Here is a 19,567-nt window from a genome sequence, read left to right as displayed (position 1 = left end):
AATTACAAAATGCTTTCCCTTGATTTAGAAGTTCTACTTTTAGGAACATACATACATGTATACATATGTATATATAAGATTGTTCATTGAAGTACATTTTTAAAAACAGCATAAATGTTATGTTAACCTCATCAAAGGTTAAGTAAATTCTGGTAAATCTAGACTTTGCTGCTACTGCTGCTAAGTCACTTCAGTCGTGTCCGACTCTGTGTGATCCCACAGATGGCAGCCACCAGGCTCCCCCGTCCCTGGGATTCTCCAGGCAAGAACACTGGGGTGGGTTGCCATTTCCTTCTCCAATGCATGAAAGTGAAAAGTGAAAGGGAAGTCGCTCAGTCGTGTCCGACTCTTAGCAACCCCATGGACTGCAGCCTACCAGGCTCCTCCGCCCATGGGATTTTCCAGGCAAAAGTACTGGAGTGGGGTGTCATTGCCTTCTCCGAATCTAGACTTTGGAGTACTATAAAACTGTAAAATGAATGAGTAGACTCTTTATATATTAATATCTAAATTCTAGCTTGTTATGAAAAAATCAAACATTGTATTTTTAAATATATAAAGAGTGGGATAAAAGAGCCTATGTACTTTGCTACATATGTGGAAAGTATCTCTGGGTGGAATACCTGGGTAGCCCTGAAGGAGGGGCCTAATGGCCAAGAATAAGACTATTAAGGAGGCTTTTCACTCTATTTGTATTTTTTAAAATACTGCACCAGGTGAATGCAATATTTTAATTTAATATAACAAAGGAAAAAAGACATGAACGGGAGAATGACCAGAAACATGTTATTTCAAATTCTCAAGTGGATGATAGTGTTCACGTGTGAAAACAGATTCAAAAGACTAGGAACATTCATTCTGGGAAGAGAAGAACACACTATGGAGTAGAAAATATTTCAACAGTTCTAAGGTAATTTCAGTCTTGAAATGAGAATTTCTGTCTATACACTGAATGTCTTTCTCTTACACCTTGTTATTCCAGGGCTTAGTTTTCAAATGAATTCAGTCCTCAAAAGTGTAAATATCATGAGAACAGGGTACTTTGTTTTATTCACTGCTGTATCCATAGCATCTAGAGCAGTGCTTGCCAAATAGTACGAATTCAATAAATACTTGCTGAATAAATGACATAAATTGTTCCTATAATTAATGATAGCTTTTTCTATCATAGATCTTAATTTGACATATTGTAATTTTAGGTTAGAAAAATTCTCCAAATAAGATAACACAGTATTATAAATTAACTATTTTGTAAAGGGGAAAGAATTTCTACAATAAAAAAAAATGTTTTTTAAATCCCCAAAATAATAAGTTGGCAACCTCAAACACAAAGGCCAAGAATGGCAGGCTAATTTCAATTTTAAAAATCAAGACTAGAACATGTTTCCTGTAGGTCACTCCAGCATCAAAGCTGCCATGGCAACACGAAGTACATAAACCTGCCTGCCATCTCCCACTTTAATAGCTCTTCTGTCCAACTTCACTGCAATAAAAAGTAAATTAAAAAAAAAAGAATCATAGGTCTTTTGGTGAATGCAAGATTAAAGTAATTCAGAATAACTGCAAGCCTTTCTAAACTTTTGAAGTTGATATTTTGGAGATCAACCATGATCCTCAAAACATATTTTAGAATCTCTGCAAGAGATATATATGAGTGAAATGGGTGTTATATGACATTTCTTATTTCTAAAAAATATACCTCCTTTTGCTATCTTAAATAGGCTTCCATCTTACAAACCTTCTATAAGAGAGTCTTTTAGAATACCTAACCTGACAAATACATATATACTGATAGAGTAATGAGGGAGGATATTTGAAATCAGGACTAAATCAGACAACTAGACACATAATATTTACCTTGCACGCTGGATCAGCCTATAGGCATTGTACTTGCGGAACAGGTATCCCAGCCGAACTTTGTCCATATGAAATGTCTCAATTATGAGATTCCTAGCTTCTGTGTGTAGCTGTGAAGGGAGTATAGAAGATTTTGTGGCCTGATTTAAGAGTATCAGGTTCTTCCGCTGAGCCTCCACATCAACAAAATAGTTCTGTTCTTTGAGCTCTTGGGGATAGGAAGTGGGCACCATTATCTTGGGTTGCTTGGTATCTGAAACTGAAGTCAGTACCCAGGGCTTATTGATAGGGGGAAGTTGGGATTTCTGGTCCGATTCAGAAGGTGAGCTCTGCCGTGTTTTGAGTAGTTGAGTAGTAATAAGAGAAGGTAGTGGCGTTACAGGCTTAATGAGAGTAGCAGGAAGGGTCCCCTCATCAACATAAGGGGCTTGTGATACCGGTGTCTTGTAATCGGTGAGATGGGACTTAAACATTCTATATTGTTTCACAGCAAAAGGGTCTTTGGGTATCTGGATTTCTTCAGAAGTGTCAGAGACCTCTGCTGTTTGGAACTTCTTAGTGGTGAAAGGGGCTTGAATTACCTTGAAACTTGGAGCACTGGGATGGACCGATACTGATTTCAATTTCAGAGAAGAAATAATTGACAATCTTTTCTTCCTTTTCTCAGAGACAGCAGAGGACAAACCTTTCTGTGGCTTTTCAGGGGTTGAGGGAGTCAACGGTGTCAGGGGACGCCCAGGGGTGGGAGAGACCCATAGTGGGGAAGCGTGCCCAGGAAGGGTCCCTGGTGGCAGATGCTGCCTAAGGGTAGAAGGGGCTTGTAACCCAGGAGATTGCTTATGAGTGGCAAAGGTCTGGGATGCCTGAAACTTCTCAGAGAGTGTTAAGGGTCTAGATTTCAAGAGCTCTTGAGGGATGGAAGAGGTCCCAGGAACCAAGTGCTTCCCAGGAGAGAGAGGAGCCCAGATTTGGGGAATCTGTGCAAAGGTGACTGGGACTCCAGACATAAGGGGCTGTCTGAGGTCAAGAAGGGGCTTCTGTATCAGAGGCGACTGGGGAGCCATAGAGTCCCTAGATATGAAGAATCGCCTAGAACTAAGAAGGGCCTCTGGTTCAAGGGGCTGCTGTGGAGTGGGAGAGAGCCCAGATATTGGACTGGGAACTGGTGTTGGGAACGGAACAGAGGTTGATAGATCCTTAGACACTGGGGTCTGTCTGGAGGAAGGAGAAATCTGTGGTGCCAGGGGCTTCCCAGGGTCTGAAGGAATCCTCATTCCCAAGAATTTCTCAGAGGGGGCTTGTTTAAGAGGAAACCTTGATATATGCAAAGGAGTAGAAGGCACCTCAAATATAGGGGACTTCTCAGCAGTAGCAGCAGATGATACTGGTGACTCCTTAGAAATGTGAGGAGCATGTTTTGTGACAGATTTATCAGTAATGGAAGAGATCCCAGTTTTCAATGTATGTACTGAAGGAGGCCTAGCCCAGGGTGGTAAGGGCTGCTCCTTAATGAGAGGAGTTCTTGATGTTAGGTCCTGCACAGACCTAACAGTAATACCCAAGGACCAGGCCTCCCCTGGGGTGAGAGGAGCTTCCACAGGTTGGATTTGTTCTGGGATGTGGGGATATTCTAAGGTATACACTTTATCTGAGGTGAGAGGAACCCCTAATTCTGCAAACTGTTCATGAGAGAGAGAAACCCCCAATGCTTGAGCCTGTCCTAAAGTGAAAGGGGCCCCCAAATCCTGAGCTTGTGGAATGGTGACAGGGATTCTTAGTGCCTGAGACTGCTGAGGGGTAAGAGTGATGTCCTGAGCCTGCGCCTGCTCAGGGGTGATGTGGATCCCCAATGCCTGGGCTTGCTGAGGGGTAAAGACAATGCCCTGAGGGGTGGCAGGGATCCCCAAATCCTGGGTCTGCTGAGGGGTGAGAGTCAGACCCTGAGCTTCAGCCTGCTGCGGGGTGATAGGAATCCCTAGTGCCTGAGCCTGTTGAGGGGTGAGAATGATCCTTGGTGCCTGAGCTTGTTCAGGGGCGAGAGTGATCCCCAGTGCCTGGGCCTGCTGAGGGGTGAGAGTGATCCCTGGTGGCTGAGCTTGTTCAGGGGTGAGAGTGATCCCCAGTGCCTGGGCCTGCTGAGGGGTGAGAGTGATCCCTGGTGGCTGAGCTTGTTCAGGGGCCAGAGTGATCCCCAGTGCCTGGGCCTGCTGTGGGGTGAGAGTGATCCCTGGAACCTGAGCTTGTTCAGGGGCGAGAGTGATCCCAAGTGCCTGGGCCTGCTGAGGGGTGAGAGTGATCCCTGGAGCCTGAGCTTGTTCAGAGGTGAGAGTGATCCCAAGTGCTTGGGCCTGCTGAGGAGTGAGAGTGATCCCTGGAGCCTGAGCTTGTTCAGGGGTGAGAGTGATCCCCAGTGCCTGGGCCTGCTGAGGGGTGAGAGTGATCCCTGGAGCCTGAGCTTGTTCAGGGGTGAGAGTGATCCCCAGTGCCTGGGCCTGCTGAAGGGTGAGAGTGATCCCCGGAGCCTGAGCTTGTTCAGGGGCGAGAGTGATCCCCAGTGCTTGGGCCTGCTGAAGGGTGAGAGTGATCCCTGGTGCCTGAGCTTGTTCAGGGGTGAGAGTGATCCCCAGTGCCTGGGCCTGCTGAGGGGTGAGAGTGATCCCTGGTGGCTGAGCTTGTTCAGGGGCCAGAGTGATCCCCAGTGCCTGGGCCTGCTGTGGGGTGAGAGTGATCCCTGGAACCTGAGCTTGTTCAGGGGCGAGAGTGATCCCCAGTGCCTGGGCCTGCTGAGGGGTGAGAGTGATCCCTGGAGCCTGAGCTTGTTCAGGGGTGAGAGTGATCCCAAGTGCTTGGGCCTGCTGAGGAGTGAGAGTGATCCCTGGAGCCTGAGCTTGTTCAGGAGTGAGAGTGATCCCAAGTGCTTGGGCCTGTTGAGGGGTGAGAGTGATCCCTGGAGCCTGAGCTTGTTCAGGGGCGAGAGTGATCCCAAGTGCCTGGGCCTGCTGAGGGGTGAGAGTGATCCCTGGAGCCTGAGCTTGTTCAGGAGTGAGAGTGATCCCAAGTGCTTGGGCCTGCTGAGGGGTGAGAGTGATCCCTGGAGCCTGAGCTTGTTCAGGGGCGAGAGTGATCCCCAGTGCCTGGGCCTGCTGTGGGGTGAGAGTGATCCCTGGAACCTGAGCTTGTTCAGGGGCGAGAGTGATCCCAAGTGCCTGGGCCTGCTGAGGGGTGAGAGTGATCCCTGGTGGCTGAGCTTGTTCAGAGGTGAGAGTGATCCCAAGTGCTTGGGCCTGTTGAGGGGTGAGAGTGATCCCTGGTGGCTGAGCTTGTTCAGGGGCGAGAGTGATCCCAAGTGCCTGGGCCTGTTGAGGGGTGAGAGTGATCCCTGGTGGCTGAGCTTGTTCAGGGGTGAGAGTGATCCCCAGTGCCTGGGCCTGCTGAGGAGTGAGAGTGATCCCTGGAGCCTGAGCTTGTTCAGGGGCGAGAGTGATCCCCAGTGCCTGGGCTTGCTGAGGGGTGAGAGTGATGCCCTGAGCTTCAGCCTGCTGAGTGATAGGAATCCCCAAAGCCTGAGCCTGTTGAGGGGTGAGAGAAGCCCCCACATCCGGGATATGCTGTGGGGTGACTGAAATCCCCAGTGCCTGGGCCTGCTGAGGGGTAAGACTGATGCCCTGAGCTTGAACCTGCTGAGGGGTGACAGGAACCCCCAGTGCCTGGACCTGCCGAGGGGTGAGAGTGATCCCTGGTGCCTGAGCTTGTTCAGGGGTGAGAATGATTCCCAGTGCCTGGGCCTGCTGAGGGGTGAGAGAAACTCCCACTTTCTGTATCTGCTGAGGGGTGACAGGAATCCCCAGTGCCTGAGCCTGTTGAGGGGTGAGAGAAGCACCTACTTCTTGAATTTGCTGAAGGGTGACAGGTATCCCCAGTGCTTGGGCTTGCTGAGGGGTGAGAGTGATCCCTGGAGCCTGAGCTTGTTCAGGGGTGAGAGTGATCCCCAGTGCCTGGGCCTGCTGAGGGGTGAGAGAAACCCCTACTTCCTGGATCTGCTGAGGGGTGATAGGAATCCCCAGTGCCAGGACCTGCTGAGGGGTGAGAGTGATCCCTGGTGCCTGAGCCTCTTCAGGGGTGAAAATGATCCCCAGTGCCTGGGCCTGTTGAGGGGTGAGAGTGATCCCTGGTGCCTGAGCCTCTTCAGGGGTGAGAGTGACTCCCAAGGCCTTGACCTGCTGAGGGGTGAGCATGATGCCCTGAGCTTGAGCTTGCTGAGGGGTAATAGGAATCCCCAGAGCTTGGGCCTGCTCTGCACTGAGAGCCACTCCCAAACCCCGAGGCATCTTAGGAGTAGCAGTTTCCCCCAACGCCTGAACCTGATTAAAGCTGTCCATGGTTTCCAGTGCCTCGGCCTCTTCAGAAGTGAGGTCAATTTCCATTGCTTGGGCAAGCCTAGAGGTAAGAGTGATGGACTTTGCAAGAGACGCTCCAGGAACAGAAGAGGGTCCACGGGAGGAGGACTGTGTGGAGATGGGAGTAGTAATTGGAATGGGATGCTTTCCTTCGGCCAGATCCCCTAATTTCTTAAGATTCCCAATGAAATCTTTTCTTTGGTGTGTCTGCGGCGTGTCTTTCTGTGTGCTCTCCCACCTGTGAGACAATGTGATTGAAGTCTGACTGAGCACCTCTTCTAGTTGTTCGTATGTCTTCATCGCCTTTGCGGTTTTTTGCTTCTGACTTTCATAGTCCCCTACCTTTCTCCTTGCCTTCTGCTTCTTCTCTCTCTCCAAACTGCTTTCTTGCTCCAGATGTCTCACTTCCTTCTGAACCTGCATCATCTGCTGTCCTTTCTCCTCTTCCAAAGGCACACCTTGCTGTTTCGTTTTTTGTTTCCATGCTTCCAACTGCTGCTGCTTTGACTTCTGATACCCTTCTCTCTCCTCTTGTCTTTGCTTTTGCTTTTCATCTGACTTGATCTGCTTTTGTATCTCGTGTTTTTGCTGTCCCTTCCATACCTCTTCTTCCTGCCACTGTTTCTCTTTCTGTTGCCCTTGCTTTCCCTCCTTCACTGGGAGCCATGCCTCTTCCTTCTCCAAATTCTTATTTATCATCTCAAACCTCCTTTTTTCTAGCTCTTGTTTTTCTTTCTCTTTAGAGTCTGTCCCTACTGTTGAGGCTTCTGGAACATTCCTTTCACTTTCTATTTCGGTCAAGATCATTCGTATTAAATTGTCAGTTAGTGGGTCAAGCCTCTCCTGTGAAATTAAGGTGCTAATTTCTGACTTTGCATTAGTTGGTTCCTGAGAATGCCGTTCTGGCATAAATGAGACTGCCTTTTTTTGTTTCAAAGCTTTCTCTCCAATTCGTCCTTCATTTTTTATATCTTTGTATTTTCTTAAGATTTTTGTCAGAGTTTCAGCCACTTTTTGGAAATATTCCTCCATTTTTGCCTTTATGATTCCTAATTTCTCAACTTCTGATCTTTTTAATAATAACTCTTCTTTTGAAACAGTCTTTTTATCCAAGGGCTTTCCTATGTAATCAGTTTTCTCTTTAAGGAATGACACTACGGCTTTCTGAAATTCTTCTAGGTTACTCTGCTCACTTTCGCCATCTGGAATACCTGATTTAGCAAGTTCAAGAGACTTGAATTTCTTCGTGAAGACTGACACATCTTTCTCTTCAGATTTTTCTTCTTTTCCTGTAGGGCTTCCTGGAGAGATACGGTGTTTCTTTCCTTTTATTTTCTCAGAGGAATGGTCAAGTTTGCTCAACCTGGATGGCTCTGGTGTGCTACTCATCTCATTTCTGCTATCTCTGTCCATTGACTCAGTGGTGAGCTCCTCTTTATTCTCTGTAGAAGTTTGACTTTTACTCCGTGAATGTTCGGACTTAGCCTCCCTGCGTTGTTCCAGTATACCACTTGTTCCACTTTTACCACCTTGGCTCTTGTCAGAAGGGAAATCGGAAGGAAAATGTTGACTTTTTGATTCAGTGAGTGACTTTGATTTGGTTTCAGGAAAGGATTTTGTTTCTTTTCTCTTCTTATCCAGTGCTTGTAATTCTAAGTGGTGATCGAGTTTGGTCCCTGTGACTTTCTGTTTACCTTTATTATCATTCACATTCGATTCAGAGGTCTCCTGCCCAGATGGGCCTTTTGTATGCTTTTTTTTCTGTGACTGGAACTCGTCAGCCCCATCTTTCTGAAAGGCACCACCTTTCTTCACTGATACCATATCTTCAGTGATCTCTCCAGAAGATTTTTTCTGCTGGCCAGTTAAATCTGGAGTTGTTTCACCTTGGGCTGCATATAAATGAGTTGAGTCCCACTTGATCCCCAAGCCTTTGGTCCCTTTTTTGGGGGCCTCATCTACCATGTTTTCAAATTCTTTGGCCAAAATACTGTCTAAACTGTTTTCTGTGTCAGCTTGGCTAATGGCTGATTGTGGAGAAGGCTCAGGTAACACTTTCTGTGTTGATGTGGGCAATGCTTGTTGCTCTGCAACTTTGGATCGAATAAGGTGTTCATATTTTTCTTCTGCTTCTCGAAGTTTTTGCTGAAGCATTTCATTTCTTTTACTGAGATCTTGTATGATCTTCAGGGAAATCTCTTGTTCTCTTTCAACTGTCTCACTTGCATACATATCAGAAGTATGGAGGTTAATAGCTTTCACTTCATCATTTAGTGTACTCAAAGCTTTAGAAAGGTTTACTGTTGTTGATGATATATATTTAATAGCATTATTTTCCAGTTTATTGAACATTGCAGTACCTATGAGTTCCTGAAGCATATCTTGGATTTCTGACACCTTTGTTTTTGTGGCAAATTGATCACTAATCATCTGATCTGGTCTTAAAGCATGAGCTGTTGCAGGTCGCTTTATAACTCTTTCTTTCCATGATTTCCATAGAGAACTTCTAGATGCTAGAAGAAAAAAAAAGCATAAAACATAAATGAGATTGCATTTCTCCTTTTGTGCTGTGCTCTAAGTTTAGGACTAAGGAATTTAGCCCAAATTAACAGATAGATATAGAATGAAGTTTCATTAGGGAAATTTGGCCCCCAAATAATTTTCAATATTTTCAAAAGAATGACTCTTTCCCCACAATTATCTAGAAGTTCTTCTTCCAGAGTTTAGGAGAAGAACTCAGCTGTGACCTCAACTTACTTTAGGTTACAATTTTGAGATTAGATTAGGATGAATATCAAAATTTTCCTTTGGTTTTATGCTTGGTGCTTTCCATTTTCTTTAATGGGTTCCTATCTTTCTTTTTCCCCTTTTCTGAGTCAAAGCTAACCTTAGTTGTTTCAGAAGGATCACAAAAAATAGAAGGCAAACATTTGAAGGGATTTTCAAAATGGCTGAATAAGAAACTCAGCAAATTTTTCCCAAAAGAGCAAGAAAAAAGCTGAGCAAAATTGCCCAAAACAACCATTTTAGGACTTTGGAAACTGACTAGAGGCATACAACAGATTGAGAAGAATTAGTTCAAGAAAAACTTGCTGTGATGTTTTAGCTTGTAGCTGCTTCCATCTCCAACTCCCTAGCCCTATGGCCTGGTATAGGTTCTACCAGAGTGAAACAGGCTGTGAAGACTGACAACTCTGCTGCCTGAGGGGGTTGATTTGATCTGGAGCAATGCAACATTATAACAATACTACTTTAACCCATAAACAGATTCATTAGCAAAGAGTATAAGCCTTCCTAGATCAATCTGGATTAATTGATCATTGACTGATCATTGACTGACCACTTAGCTATGCTGAACCAAAAGTAACCCCTAAAATTCAGGCTTAAAAATAAAAACAGAGGTTTCCCTGGCAGTCCAGTGGTTAAGAGTCCTCTGGTGGGTTTGATCCTTGATCAGGGAACTAAGATCCCACAAGCCTTGAGGTAAAAAAACTAGAACGTAAAACAATAGAAGCAATACTGCATCAGATTCAATAAAGACTTTAAAAATTGTCCACATTAAAAAAAAAAAACTTAAAGAAAACCAAGTGGAAAAATTGGAGTTGAATAGTACAACAACGGAAATGAAAAATTCACCAAAAGGGCTTAACAGCACATGTGAGTTGACAGAAGAAAATAACCAGCAAACCTAATGCTAGATTACTAGAGACTGTCTAATCTGAAGAACAGGGAGGAAAAAACAATAAAGAAAAATGCAAAGTCTCAGAGATTTGTGGGATACCATCAAGCATACCAGTGTACAAGCAATAGAGTTCCCAGAAGAAGAGAGAGGGGCATTTAAAATACCTGAAGAGAGGACTTCTCTGTGGTCCAGCGGCTAAGACTCTATTCTCCCAATGCAAGGGACCTGGGTTTGATCCCTTGTCAGGGAACAAGATCCTACATTCCACAACTAAGAGTTTGCATGCCGCAACCAAAGATACCCCATGCGCCAGTGAAGATTGAAGACCCCATGTGCTGCAACTAACACCCACCACAGTCAAATTTTAAAAATATATAAATAAAAATACTTTTAAAATATATTGGAAGAAATAATGGACAAATGATTCCAAATTTGTGGAAAAACATTAATCTACACATTCAAGAAGCTCAGCAAATTCTAAGTGGGATAAACACAGAAACAGCCATACCTGGAACATCATAGTCAAACTGTTGAAAGCAGACAAAATAAGAATCTTTAAAGCAAAAAGTGAAAAATGACTCAACAATCAAAGGAGACTCAGTACAGAGGAACCACAGGAAATTTAGTAGGTTACTTCTTACTGGAAACAATGGAGGCAGAAGTCAGGGAATGATATATTCAAAGTGCTGAAAGAATAACATGTGTGTGTGTGTTAGTCGCTCAGTAGTCTCTGACTCTTTGCGACCCCTTGAACTGTAGCCCAGGATCTTCTGTCTATGGAATTCTCCAGGCAAGATTACTGGAGTGGGTTGCCATTTCTTTCCAAGAATTTCATATCCAGCAAAATTGTTCTTCAAAAATATCTACCAAACTTGATGCTGTATTACTAGAAGGTAATACATCATTCCCTGAAATAACACTCTTCCCAAAGTACACACATGTACAACTCTCATGTTGTTCAGTCGCTAAGTCTGTCCGACTCTTTGCCATCCCATGAACTGCAGCACACCAGGCTTCCCTGTCCTTCACTATCTCCTGAAATTTGTTCAGACTCATGTTCATAGGGTCGATGATGCCACCAACCATCTCATCCTTTGTCACCGCCTTCTCCATCTGCCCTCAATCTCTCCCAGCATCAGGGTCTTTTCCAGTGTAGTCGGGTCTTTATATCAGGTGGCCAAAGTACTGGGGCTTCAGCTTCAAAATCAGAACTTCCAACGAATATTTAGGACTGATTTCCTTTAGGACTTACTGGTTTGATCTTGTAGTCCAAAGGACTCTCAACAGTCTTCTCCAGCACCATAATTCGAAAGCATCTAATTCTTCAGCACTCAGCCTTCTTTATGGTCCAGCACTCACATCTGTACATGACTACTGAAAAATACCATAGCTTTGACTAGGCAGACCTTTGTCAGCAAAGTGATGTCTCTGCTTTTTAATATGCTATCTAGGTTCGTCATAGCTTTGCTTCCAAGGAGAAAACATCTTTTAATTTCGTGGTGTGCAGTCACCATCTGCTGTGATTTTGGAGCCTCCCAAAAATAAAATCTGTCACTTTTTTTTTCCCATTCTTTTTTCATGTTGACATTTTGCATTTTCACACAAAGAAATAAAGAGCACTAGTATATGTAGGTAAATAAAAATACAGCAAAAATATTTTTTTCTTTTTCCTCTCATAGTTAATTAAAAGACAAGCATATACAACAATAATTATAAAGCTATATTGTTGGACTTAAATATGTAGTGTACATGGCAAAGCACAAAGGAGAGGAAGAGGGTGGAACTATTGGAGCAAAGATTCTATATTTCGCTGGAATTAAGTTAGTACCAATCTGGAAAAGATTGTGATAATTTAAGATGTATACTGCAATTCCTATAACTAACACTAAGAAAATGTAAGAAAAAGTGGAATTAAAAGGTACACTAGAAAATACCTATTTAACACAGAGGCAAGAAAATAATAGAAGGAAAAAAAAGATACATGAGCAAAATAGCAGATATATATCCAGCTATATCAATAATTACATTAAATGTGAATTAATTAAACACACCAGCTAAAACTCTAGAGTGAACTATAAAGAAAGCTGAAAGCCAGATAATTGATGCTTTTGAACTGTAGTGCTGAAAAAGACTCTTGAGAGTCTCTTGGACAGCAAGGAGATCCAGCCAGTCCATCCTAAAGGAAATCAGTCCTGAATATTCATTGGAAGGACTGATGCTGAAGCTGAAACTCCAATACTTTGGCCACCTGATGTGAAGAACTGATTCATTTGAAAAGACCCTGATGCTGGGAAAGACTGAGGGTGTATGAGATGCTTGGTAGTATCACTGACTCAATGGACATAAGTTTGAGTAAACTCTGGGAGTTGGTGATAGACAGGGAACCCTGTCTTACTGCAGTCCATGGGTTTGCAGAGTTGGACATGACTGAACTGAACTGAGCTAAAAGTCAGAGATTGTCAGATTGTATTTTTTTAAAAAACCCAAAAGATCCAAATATAAGCAACACATCTTAGATTCAATTATACTAACAATAACCACAGTACTTGGGTGCAGTCTCAAAAATGACAGAATGATCTCTGTTTCCAAAGCAAATCATTCAGCATCACAGTAATCCAAGTCTATGCACCAACCACTAATGCCGAAAAAGCTGAAGCTGAACAGTTCTATGAAGACCTACGAGAGCTTCTAGAACTAACACCAAGAAAGATGTCCTTTTTATTATAGGGGACTGGAATGCAAAAGTAGGAGGTCAAGAGATACCTGGAGCAACAGGTAAGTTTGGCCTTGGAGTACAAAATGAAACAGGGCAAAGGCTAACAGAGTTTTGCCAAGAGAATGCACTGGTCACAGCAAACACCCTCTTCCAACAACAAAAGAAATGACTCTACACATGGACATCACCAGATGGTCAATAGAGAAATCAGATTGATTATATTCTTTTCAGCCAAAGATGGAGAAGCTCTATACAGTCAGCAAAAACAAGACTGAGATCTGACTATGGCTCAGATCATGAACTCCTTATTGCAAAATTCAGACTTAAATTGAAGAAAGTAGAAAAAACACCACTAGAAAATTCAGGTGGTGTATGAAACTGTATGAAAACTGTATGAAATCACTTATGATTATATACAGTGGAAGTGACAATAGACTTAAGGGATTAGATCCAATGTTTATAAACAGAGTGCCTGAAGAACTATGGACAGAGGTGCATAATATTGTATGGGAGGTGGTGATCAAAACCATCCCCAAGAAAAAGAAATGCAAGAAGGCAAAATAGTTGCCTGTGGAGAACTTACAAATAGCTGAGAAAAAAAAGAGAATGAAAGGTAAAGGAGAAAAGGAAAGATATAGCCATCTGAACGCTGAGTTCCAAAGAATAGGAGAGATAAGAAAATCTTCCTAAGTGATCAGTGCAAGGAAACACAAGAAAACAATGGAAGGGAAAGACTAGAGCTCTCTTCAAGAAAATTAGAGATACCAAGGGAACATTTCATGCAAAGATGGGCACAATAAAGGACAGAAATGGTATGGACCTAATAGAAGCAGAAGATATTAAGAAGAGGTGGCAAGAATACACAGAAGAACTATACAAAAAAAGATCTTAATGACCCAGATAAGCACGATGGTGTGATCACTCACCTAGAGCCATATATCTTGGAGTGCGAAGTCAAGTGGGCCTTAGGAAGTGTCACTATGAACAAAGTTAGCTGAGCTGATGGAATTCCAGCTGAGCTATTTCAAATCCTAAAAATAATGCTGTTAAAGAGCTGCACTCAATATGCTAGCAATTTTGGAAAACTCAGCAGTGGCCATAGGACTGGAAAAGGTCAGTTTTCACTCAAATCCCAAAGAAAGGCAATGCCAAAGAATGCTCAAACTACTGCACAGCTGCAGTCATCTTACATGCTAGCAAAGAAATGCTCAAATTCTCCACGCTAGGCTTTAAGAGTACGTGAACCAAGAACTTCCAGATGTTCAAGCTGGATTTTGAAAAGGCAAAGGGACCAAAGATCAAATTGCCAACATCCGTTGGATCATTGAAAAAGCAAGAGAACTCCAGGAAAACATCTACTTCTGCTTCATTGACTTCCAAACCCTTTGAATGTGTGGACCACAGCAAACTCTGGAAAATTCTTCAAGAGTTGGGAATTCCAGACCACCTTACCTGCCTCCTGAGAAATCTGTATGAAGGTCAAGAAGCAACAGTTAGAAACAGATATGGAACAATGGACTGGTTACAAATTGAGAAAGGAGTATGTCAAGACTGTATACTGTCACCCTGTTAATTTAACTTATATACAGAGTTCAGTTCAGTCGCTCAGTTGTGTCTGACTCTTTGTGACCCCATGGACTGCAGCATGCAAGGCCTCCCTGTCTATTACCAACTCCCGGAGTTTACTCAAACTCATGTCTATTGAGTTGGTAATGCCATCCAACCATCTCATCCTCTGTCATCCCCTTCTCCTCCCGCCTTCAATCTTTCCCAGAATCAGGGTCTTTACAAATGAGTCAGTTCTTTGCATCAGGTGGCCAAAGTATTATGGTTTCAGCTTCAGCATCAGTCCTTCCAATGAACATTCAGGACTGATTTCCTTTAGAATGGACTGGATTGTTCTTTCAGTCCAAGGGACTCTCAAGAGTCTTCTCCAACACCACAGTTCAAAAGCATCAATTCTTCGGTGCTCAGCTTTCTTTATAGTCCAACTCTCACATCCATACATGACTACTGGAAAAACCAAAGCTTTGACTAGATGGACCTTTTTTGGCAAAGTAATATCTCTGCTTTTTAATATGCTGTCTAGGTTGGTCATAACTTATCTTCCAAGGAGCAAGCATCTTTTAATTTCATGGCTGCAATCACCATCTGCAGTGATTTTGGAGCCCCCCAAAATAAAGTCAGCCACTGTTTCCACTGTTTCCCCATCTATTTGCCATGAAGTGACAGGACCAGATGCCATGATCTTAGTTTTCTGAATGTTGAGTTTTAAGCTAACTTTTTCACTCTCTTTCACTTTTACCAAGAGACTCTTTAGTTCTCTTCACTTTCTGCCATAAGGGTGGTGTCATCTGCATATCTGAGGTTATTGATATTTCTCCTGGCAATCTTGATTCCAGCTTGTGCTTCCTCCAGCCCAGCATTTCGTATGATGTCCTCTTCATATAAGTTAAATAAGCAGGGTGACAATATACAGCCTTGACATACTCCTTTCCTGATTTGGAACCAGTCTGTTGTTCCATGTCCAGTTCTCACTGTTGCTTCCTGACCTGCATACAGATTTCTCAAGAGGCAGGTCAGGTGGTCTGGTATTCCCATCACTTTAAGAATTTTCCAGAGTTTGCCGTGGTCCACCCAGTCAAAGGCTTTAGCATAGTCAATAAAGCAGAAGTAGATATTTTTCTGGAACTCTCTGGCTTTTTTGATGATCCAGCGGATGTTGGCAATTTGATCTCTGGTTCCTCTGCCTTTTCTAAATCCAGCTTGAACATCTGGAAGTTCATGGTTCACATACTGTTGAAGCCTGGCTTGGAGAATTTTGAGCATTATGTTACTAGTGTGTGAGATGAGTGCAATTGTGTGTTTGAGCATTCTTTGGCATTGCCTTTCTTTGGGATTTGAGTGAAAACTGACCTTTTCCAGTCCTGTGGCCACTGCTGAGTTTTCCAAATTTGCTGACATATTGAGTGCAGTGCTTTCACAGCATCATCTTTTAGGATTTTAAATAGCTCAGCTGGAATTCCATCACCTCCACTAGCTTTGTTCATAGTGATGCTTTCTAAGGCCCACTTGACTTTGCATTCCAGAATGTCTGGCTCATGGTGATCACACCATGGTGATTATCTGGATTGTGAAGATCTTTTTTGTACAGTTCTTCTGTGTATTCTTGCCACCTCTTCTTAATATCTTCTGCTTCTGTTAGGTCCATACCATTTCTGTCCTTTATTGTGCCCATTTTTGCATGAAATGTTCCCTTGGTATCTCTAATTTTCTTGAAGAGATCTCTAGACTTTCCCATTCTATTGTTTTCCTCTATTTCTTTGCACTGATTGCTGAGGAAGGCTTTCTTATCTCTCCTTGCTATTCTTTGGAACTCTGCATTCAAATGGGCATATGTTTCATTTTCTCCTTTCCCTTTTCTTCTATTCACAGGTATTTGTAAGGCCTCCTCAGACAACCATTTTGCCTTTTTGCATTTCTTTTCCTTGGGGATGGTCTTGATCCCTGCCTGCTGTACAATGTCACAAACTTCCGTTCATAGTTCTTCAGGCACCCTGTCTAGCAGATCTAATCCCTTGAATCTAGTTGTCACTTCTACTGTATAGTCATAAGGGATTTGATTTAGGTAATACCTGAATCATCAAGTGGTTTTCCCTACTTTCTTCAGTTTAACTCTGAATTTGTCTCAGTTCGTGGTCTGTGCCACAGTCAGCTCCTGGTCTTGTTTTTGCTGGTTGTATAGAACCTCTGCATCTTCAGCTGCAGAGAATATAATCAGTCTGATTTCGATATTGACCATCTGGTGATGTCCATCTGCAGAGTCTTCTCTTGTGTTGTTGGAAGAGGTTATTTGCTATGACCAGTGTGTTCTCTTGACAGAACTCTGTTAGCCTTTGCCCTGCTTCATTTTGTACTCCAAGGCCAAATTTGCCTGCTATTCCAGGTATTTCTTGACTCCCTACTTTTGTATTCCAGTCCCCTATAATGAAAATCACATCTTTTTTGGGTGTTAGTTCTAGAAGGTCTTATAGGTCTTCATAGAACCATTGAGTTTCAGCTTCTTCAGCATTACTGGCCAGGGCATAAACTTGGATTAATGTGATATTGAATAGTTTGCCTTGGAAACAAACAGAGATCATTCTGTCATATGCAGAGTACATCATATGAAATGCTGGGCTGGATGGAGCACAAGGTGGAATCAAGATTGCTGGGAGAAATATCAATAACCTCAGATACGCAGGTGACACCACCCTTATGGCAGAAAGCTAAAAGGAACTAAAGAGCCTCTTGATGAAAATGAAAGAGGAGAGTGAAAAGCTGGCTAAAAACTCAGCCTTAAAAAATGAAGGTCATGGCATCTGGTCCCATCACTTCATGGCAAATAGATGGGGAAACAATTTAAACAGTGACAGATTTTATTTTCTCAGGTTCCAAAATCACTGCAGATGGTGACTGCAGCCATGAAATTAAAAGATGCTTGCTCCTTGGAGGAAAGCTATGGCAAACCTAGACAGCATTTTAAAAAGCAGAGACCTTACTTTGCTGACAAAGGTCCAACTAGTCAAAGCTATGGTTTCTCCAGTAGTCATGTATGGATGTGAGAGTTGAACCAAAAGAAACCTGAACACCGAAGAATTGATGCTTTTGAACTGTGGTGTTGGAGAAGACTCTTGAGAGTCCCTTGGACTGCAAGGAGATCCAACAAGTTCATCCTAAAGGAAATCAGTCCTGAATATTCATTGGAAGGACTGATGCTTTATCTGAAACTCCAACACTTTGGCCACCTGATGTGAAGAACTGACTCATTAGAAAAGACCCTGATGCTGGGAAAGATTGAAGGCAGGAGGAGAAGGGGTGACAACAGAGGATGAGATGTTTGGATGGCATCACCGACTCAAAGGATATGAGTTTGTGTAAGCTCCAGGAGTTGGTGATGGACAGGGAAGCCTGGTGTGCTGTAGTCCATGGGTTTCAAAGAGTCAGACATGACTAAATATCTGAACTGAACAATAACCACAGCGGAGCTAGAGAGACTATACAAGTATCACACAAAATAGACTTTAAGGCAAAGAAAAAGAAATGTATCTAGTGACAACAAAGGACATTTTATAAAAATAAAGGCATCCGTTCATCAGGAAGCTGCACAGTTATAATCATATGTGTACCTAACAACCGAATCTTAAAATACAGGAAGCCGATAACTGGCAGAATTCAAGAGAAATAACAATAATAATTGGAAAATTCAATATCCCACTCTCAATAATGGATAGAACTAGATAGAAAATCATTGAATATATATATAAATATATATATATGAGTAGAACAATATAAACAAACTGTAAAACACTCTATCTGACAACCATGTAGTGTATATTCTTTTCAACAGCACATGAAATGCTTTACAGAATAGATCATATGCTAGGCTATAAAACAAGTCCCAGTACATTTAAAAGGATTAAAATAATACAAAATATGTTCCAAAGTGCAGTGTGCTAGATTGATGGATAGATAAAATATAATCTCCTTTTGGTTCAGGGTTTTTGGTTCAGAGTTGAACCCTGAATAATACAAGTTCTTAATGCAACACTAAAACCATGATCCATATAATAAAAAAAAAAAAAAAGATAAACTGATGGAACTTCATCAGAATTAAACACTTCTGGGCTTCAAGGCACCATTAAGAAAATGAAAAGACAAGCCACAGACTGGGAGAAAACATTTGCAAATTATTTTTCTGAAAAAGGACTTGTTATCCAGAATATCTAAGAAGCTCTTAAAACTCAATAATAAAAATGAGTATTTGAATAGATGCTTCATCAAAGAAGATATAGGAATGACCAATAAGCACATGACAAAGTGCTCAACATCATTAGTCAGGGAAATGCAAATTAAAGCCACAATGAGAAACCACCTCACAGCTATTAAGAAAGTAAAATAAAAAAGACAGTGGAAACTAACACAACATTGTAAAGCAATTATACTTTAAAAAAAAGAAAAAAAAGACAATAACAAGTGTTGTTGAAAATGTGAAATAAGTGGAACCCTAATACATTGCTGATGAAAATTGAAATGGTGCTATCACTTGGGAAATCAGCTAATAATTTCTTAAAAAGTTAAATATATGTTTCCCAGCAATAGATAAATAAATGACATAGAAATTCTGCTCCTAGGTATCTCCAAAAAGAAATGAAAATTTATGTTCATACAAAAACATACATGTGTGTTCATAGTGGCATTATTCAAAAACACGAAAAAGTGGGAGCAATGCAAATGAACTGGTAAATGGATAAATAAGGTCTGGTATATGCAAAGAGTGGTGTACAACTGGCACTAGAAAGGAAGAAACTGTGATTCATTCTGTAACACGGCTGAACGTCAAAACATTATGCTAAATGAAAGAAGCCAGACATAAAGGACTATGTGAAATATGATTCAATTTTATGAAATATCCAAGAAAGGCAAATCTATTGAGACAGAAAATAGATTGTTGATTGTCTGGGGCTGAAGGTGGGAATGAGGATTGACTGCAAATGGGCCTGAGGGATCTTTTGTGGATCATAAAATGTTCTAAAGTTAGCTGTGGTGATACTTGCACAACTCTAAATGTATTAAAAGCCATTGGATTATACAACTATTGTGGGTAAACTTTATGGGATGTAAATTATACCTCAATAAAGCTGTTTTTTAGAAAAAGTAAAATCTATATCCAATGTCTTAGAGCACTCTTACCTGTTTTTTTCTTTTGTTTCTTCTTTTCTTCAAGCAAAAACATACTAATTCTGCTTAGTATCTTGACATTGTTCTCAATAGCTTTGAACGTTTCTGGTAACATTTCCATTTGTGCTAAACAGTGATGGTGTTCTTCAATATCAATTGCAGTGATCTCAGACAAAGTGACATCTTGAAGAGAGT

The 19,567-nt window shown here is 42.0% G+C and overlaps 1 protein-coding gene across 1 annotated transcript in view; it reads right to left on the bottom strand.

Annotated features, from left to right (window-relative positions):
* FAM186A (family with sequence similarity 186 member A) overlaps positions 1–19,567 on the bottom strand; it is a 77,119-nt gene that overhangs the window by 22,222 nt on the left and 35,330 nt on the right. The window contains exons 3-4 of the mRNA XM_070789128.1: positions 19,385–19,555; positions 1,858–8,767 (exon numbers count right to left, since the gene is read on the bottom strand). Of these exons, the coding sequence (XP_070645229.1) occupies positions 1,858–8,767; positions 19,385–19,555 (7,081 nt within the window). The remainder of the gene's footprint in view (positions 1–1,857; positions 8,768–19,384; positions 19,556–19,567) is intronic.

The sequence above is a fragment of the Bos indicus genome, chromosome 5 (assembly GCF_029378745.1).
Source record: "Bos indicus isolate NIAB-ARS_2022 breed Sahiwal x Tharparkar chromosome 5, NIAB-ARS_B.indTharparkar_mat_pri_1.0, whole genome shotgun sequence".
NCBI lineage: Eukaryota > Metazoa > Chordata > Mammalia > Artiodactyla > Bovidae > Bos > Bos indicus.
The sequence above is the reverse complement of the archived record's forward strand: the minus strand, read 5'-3'. Positions and strand labels throughout refer to the sequence as shown.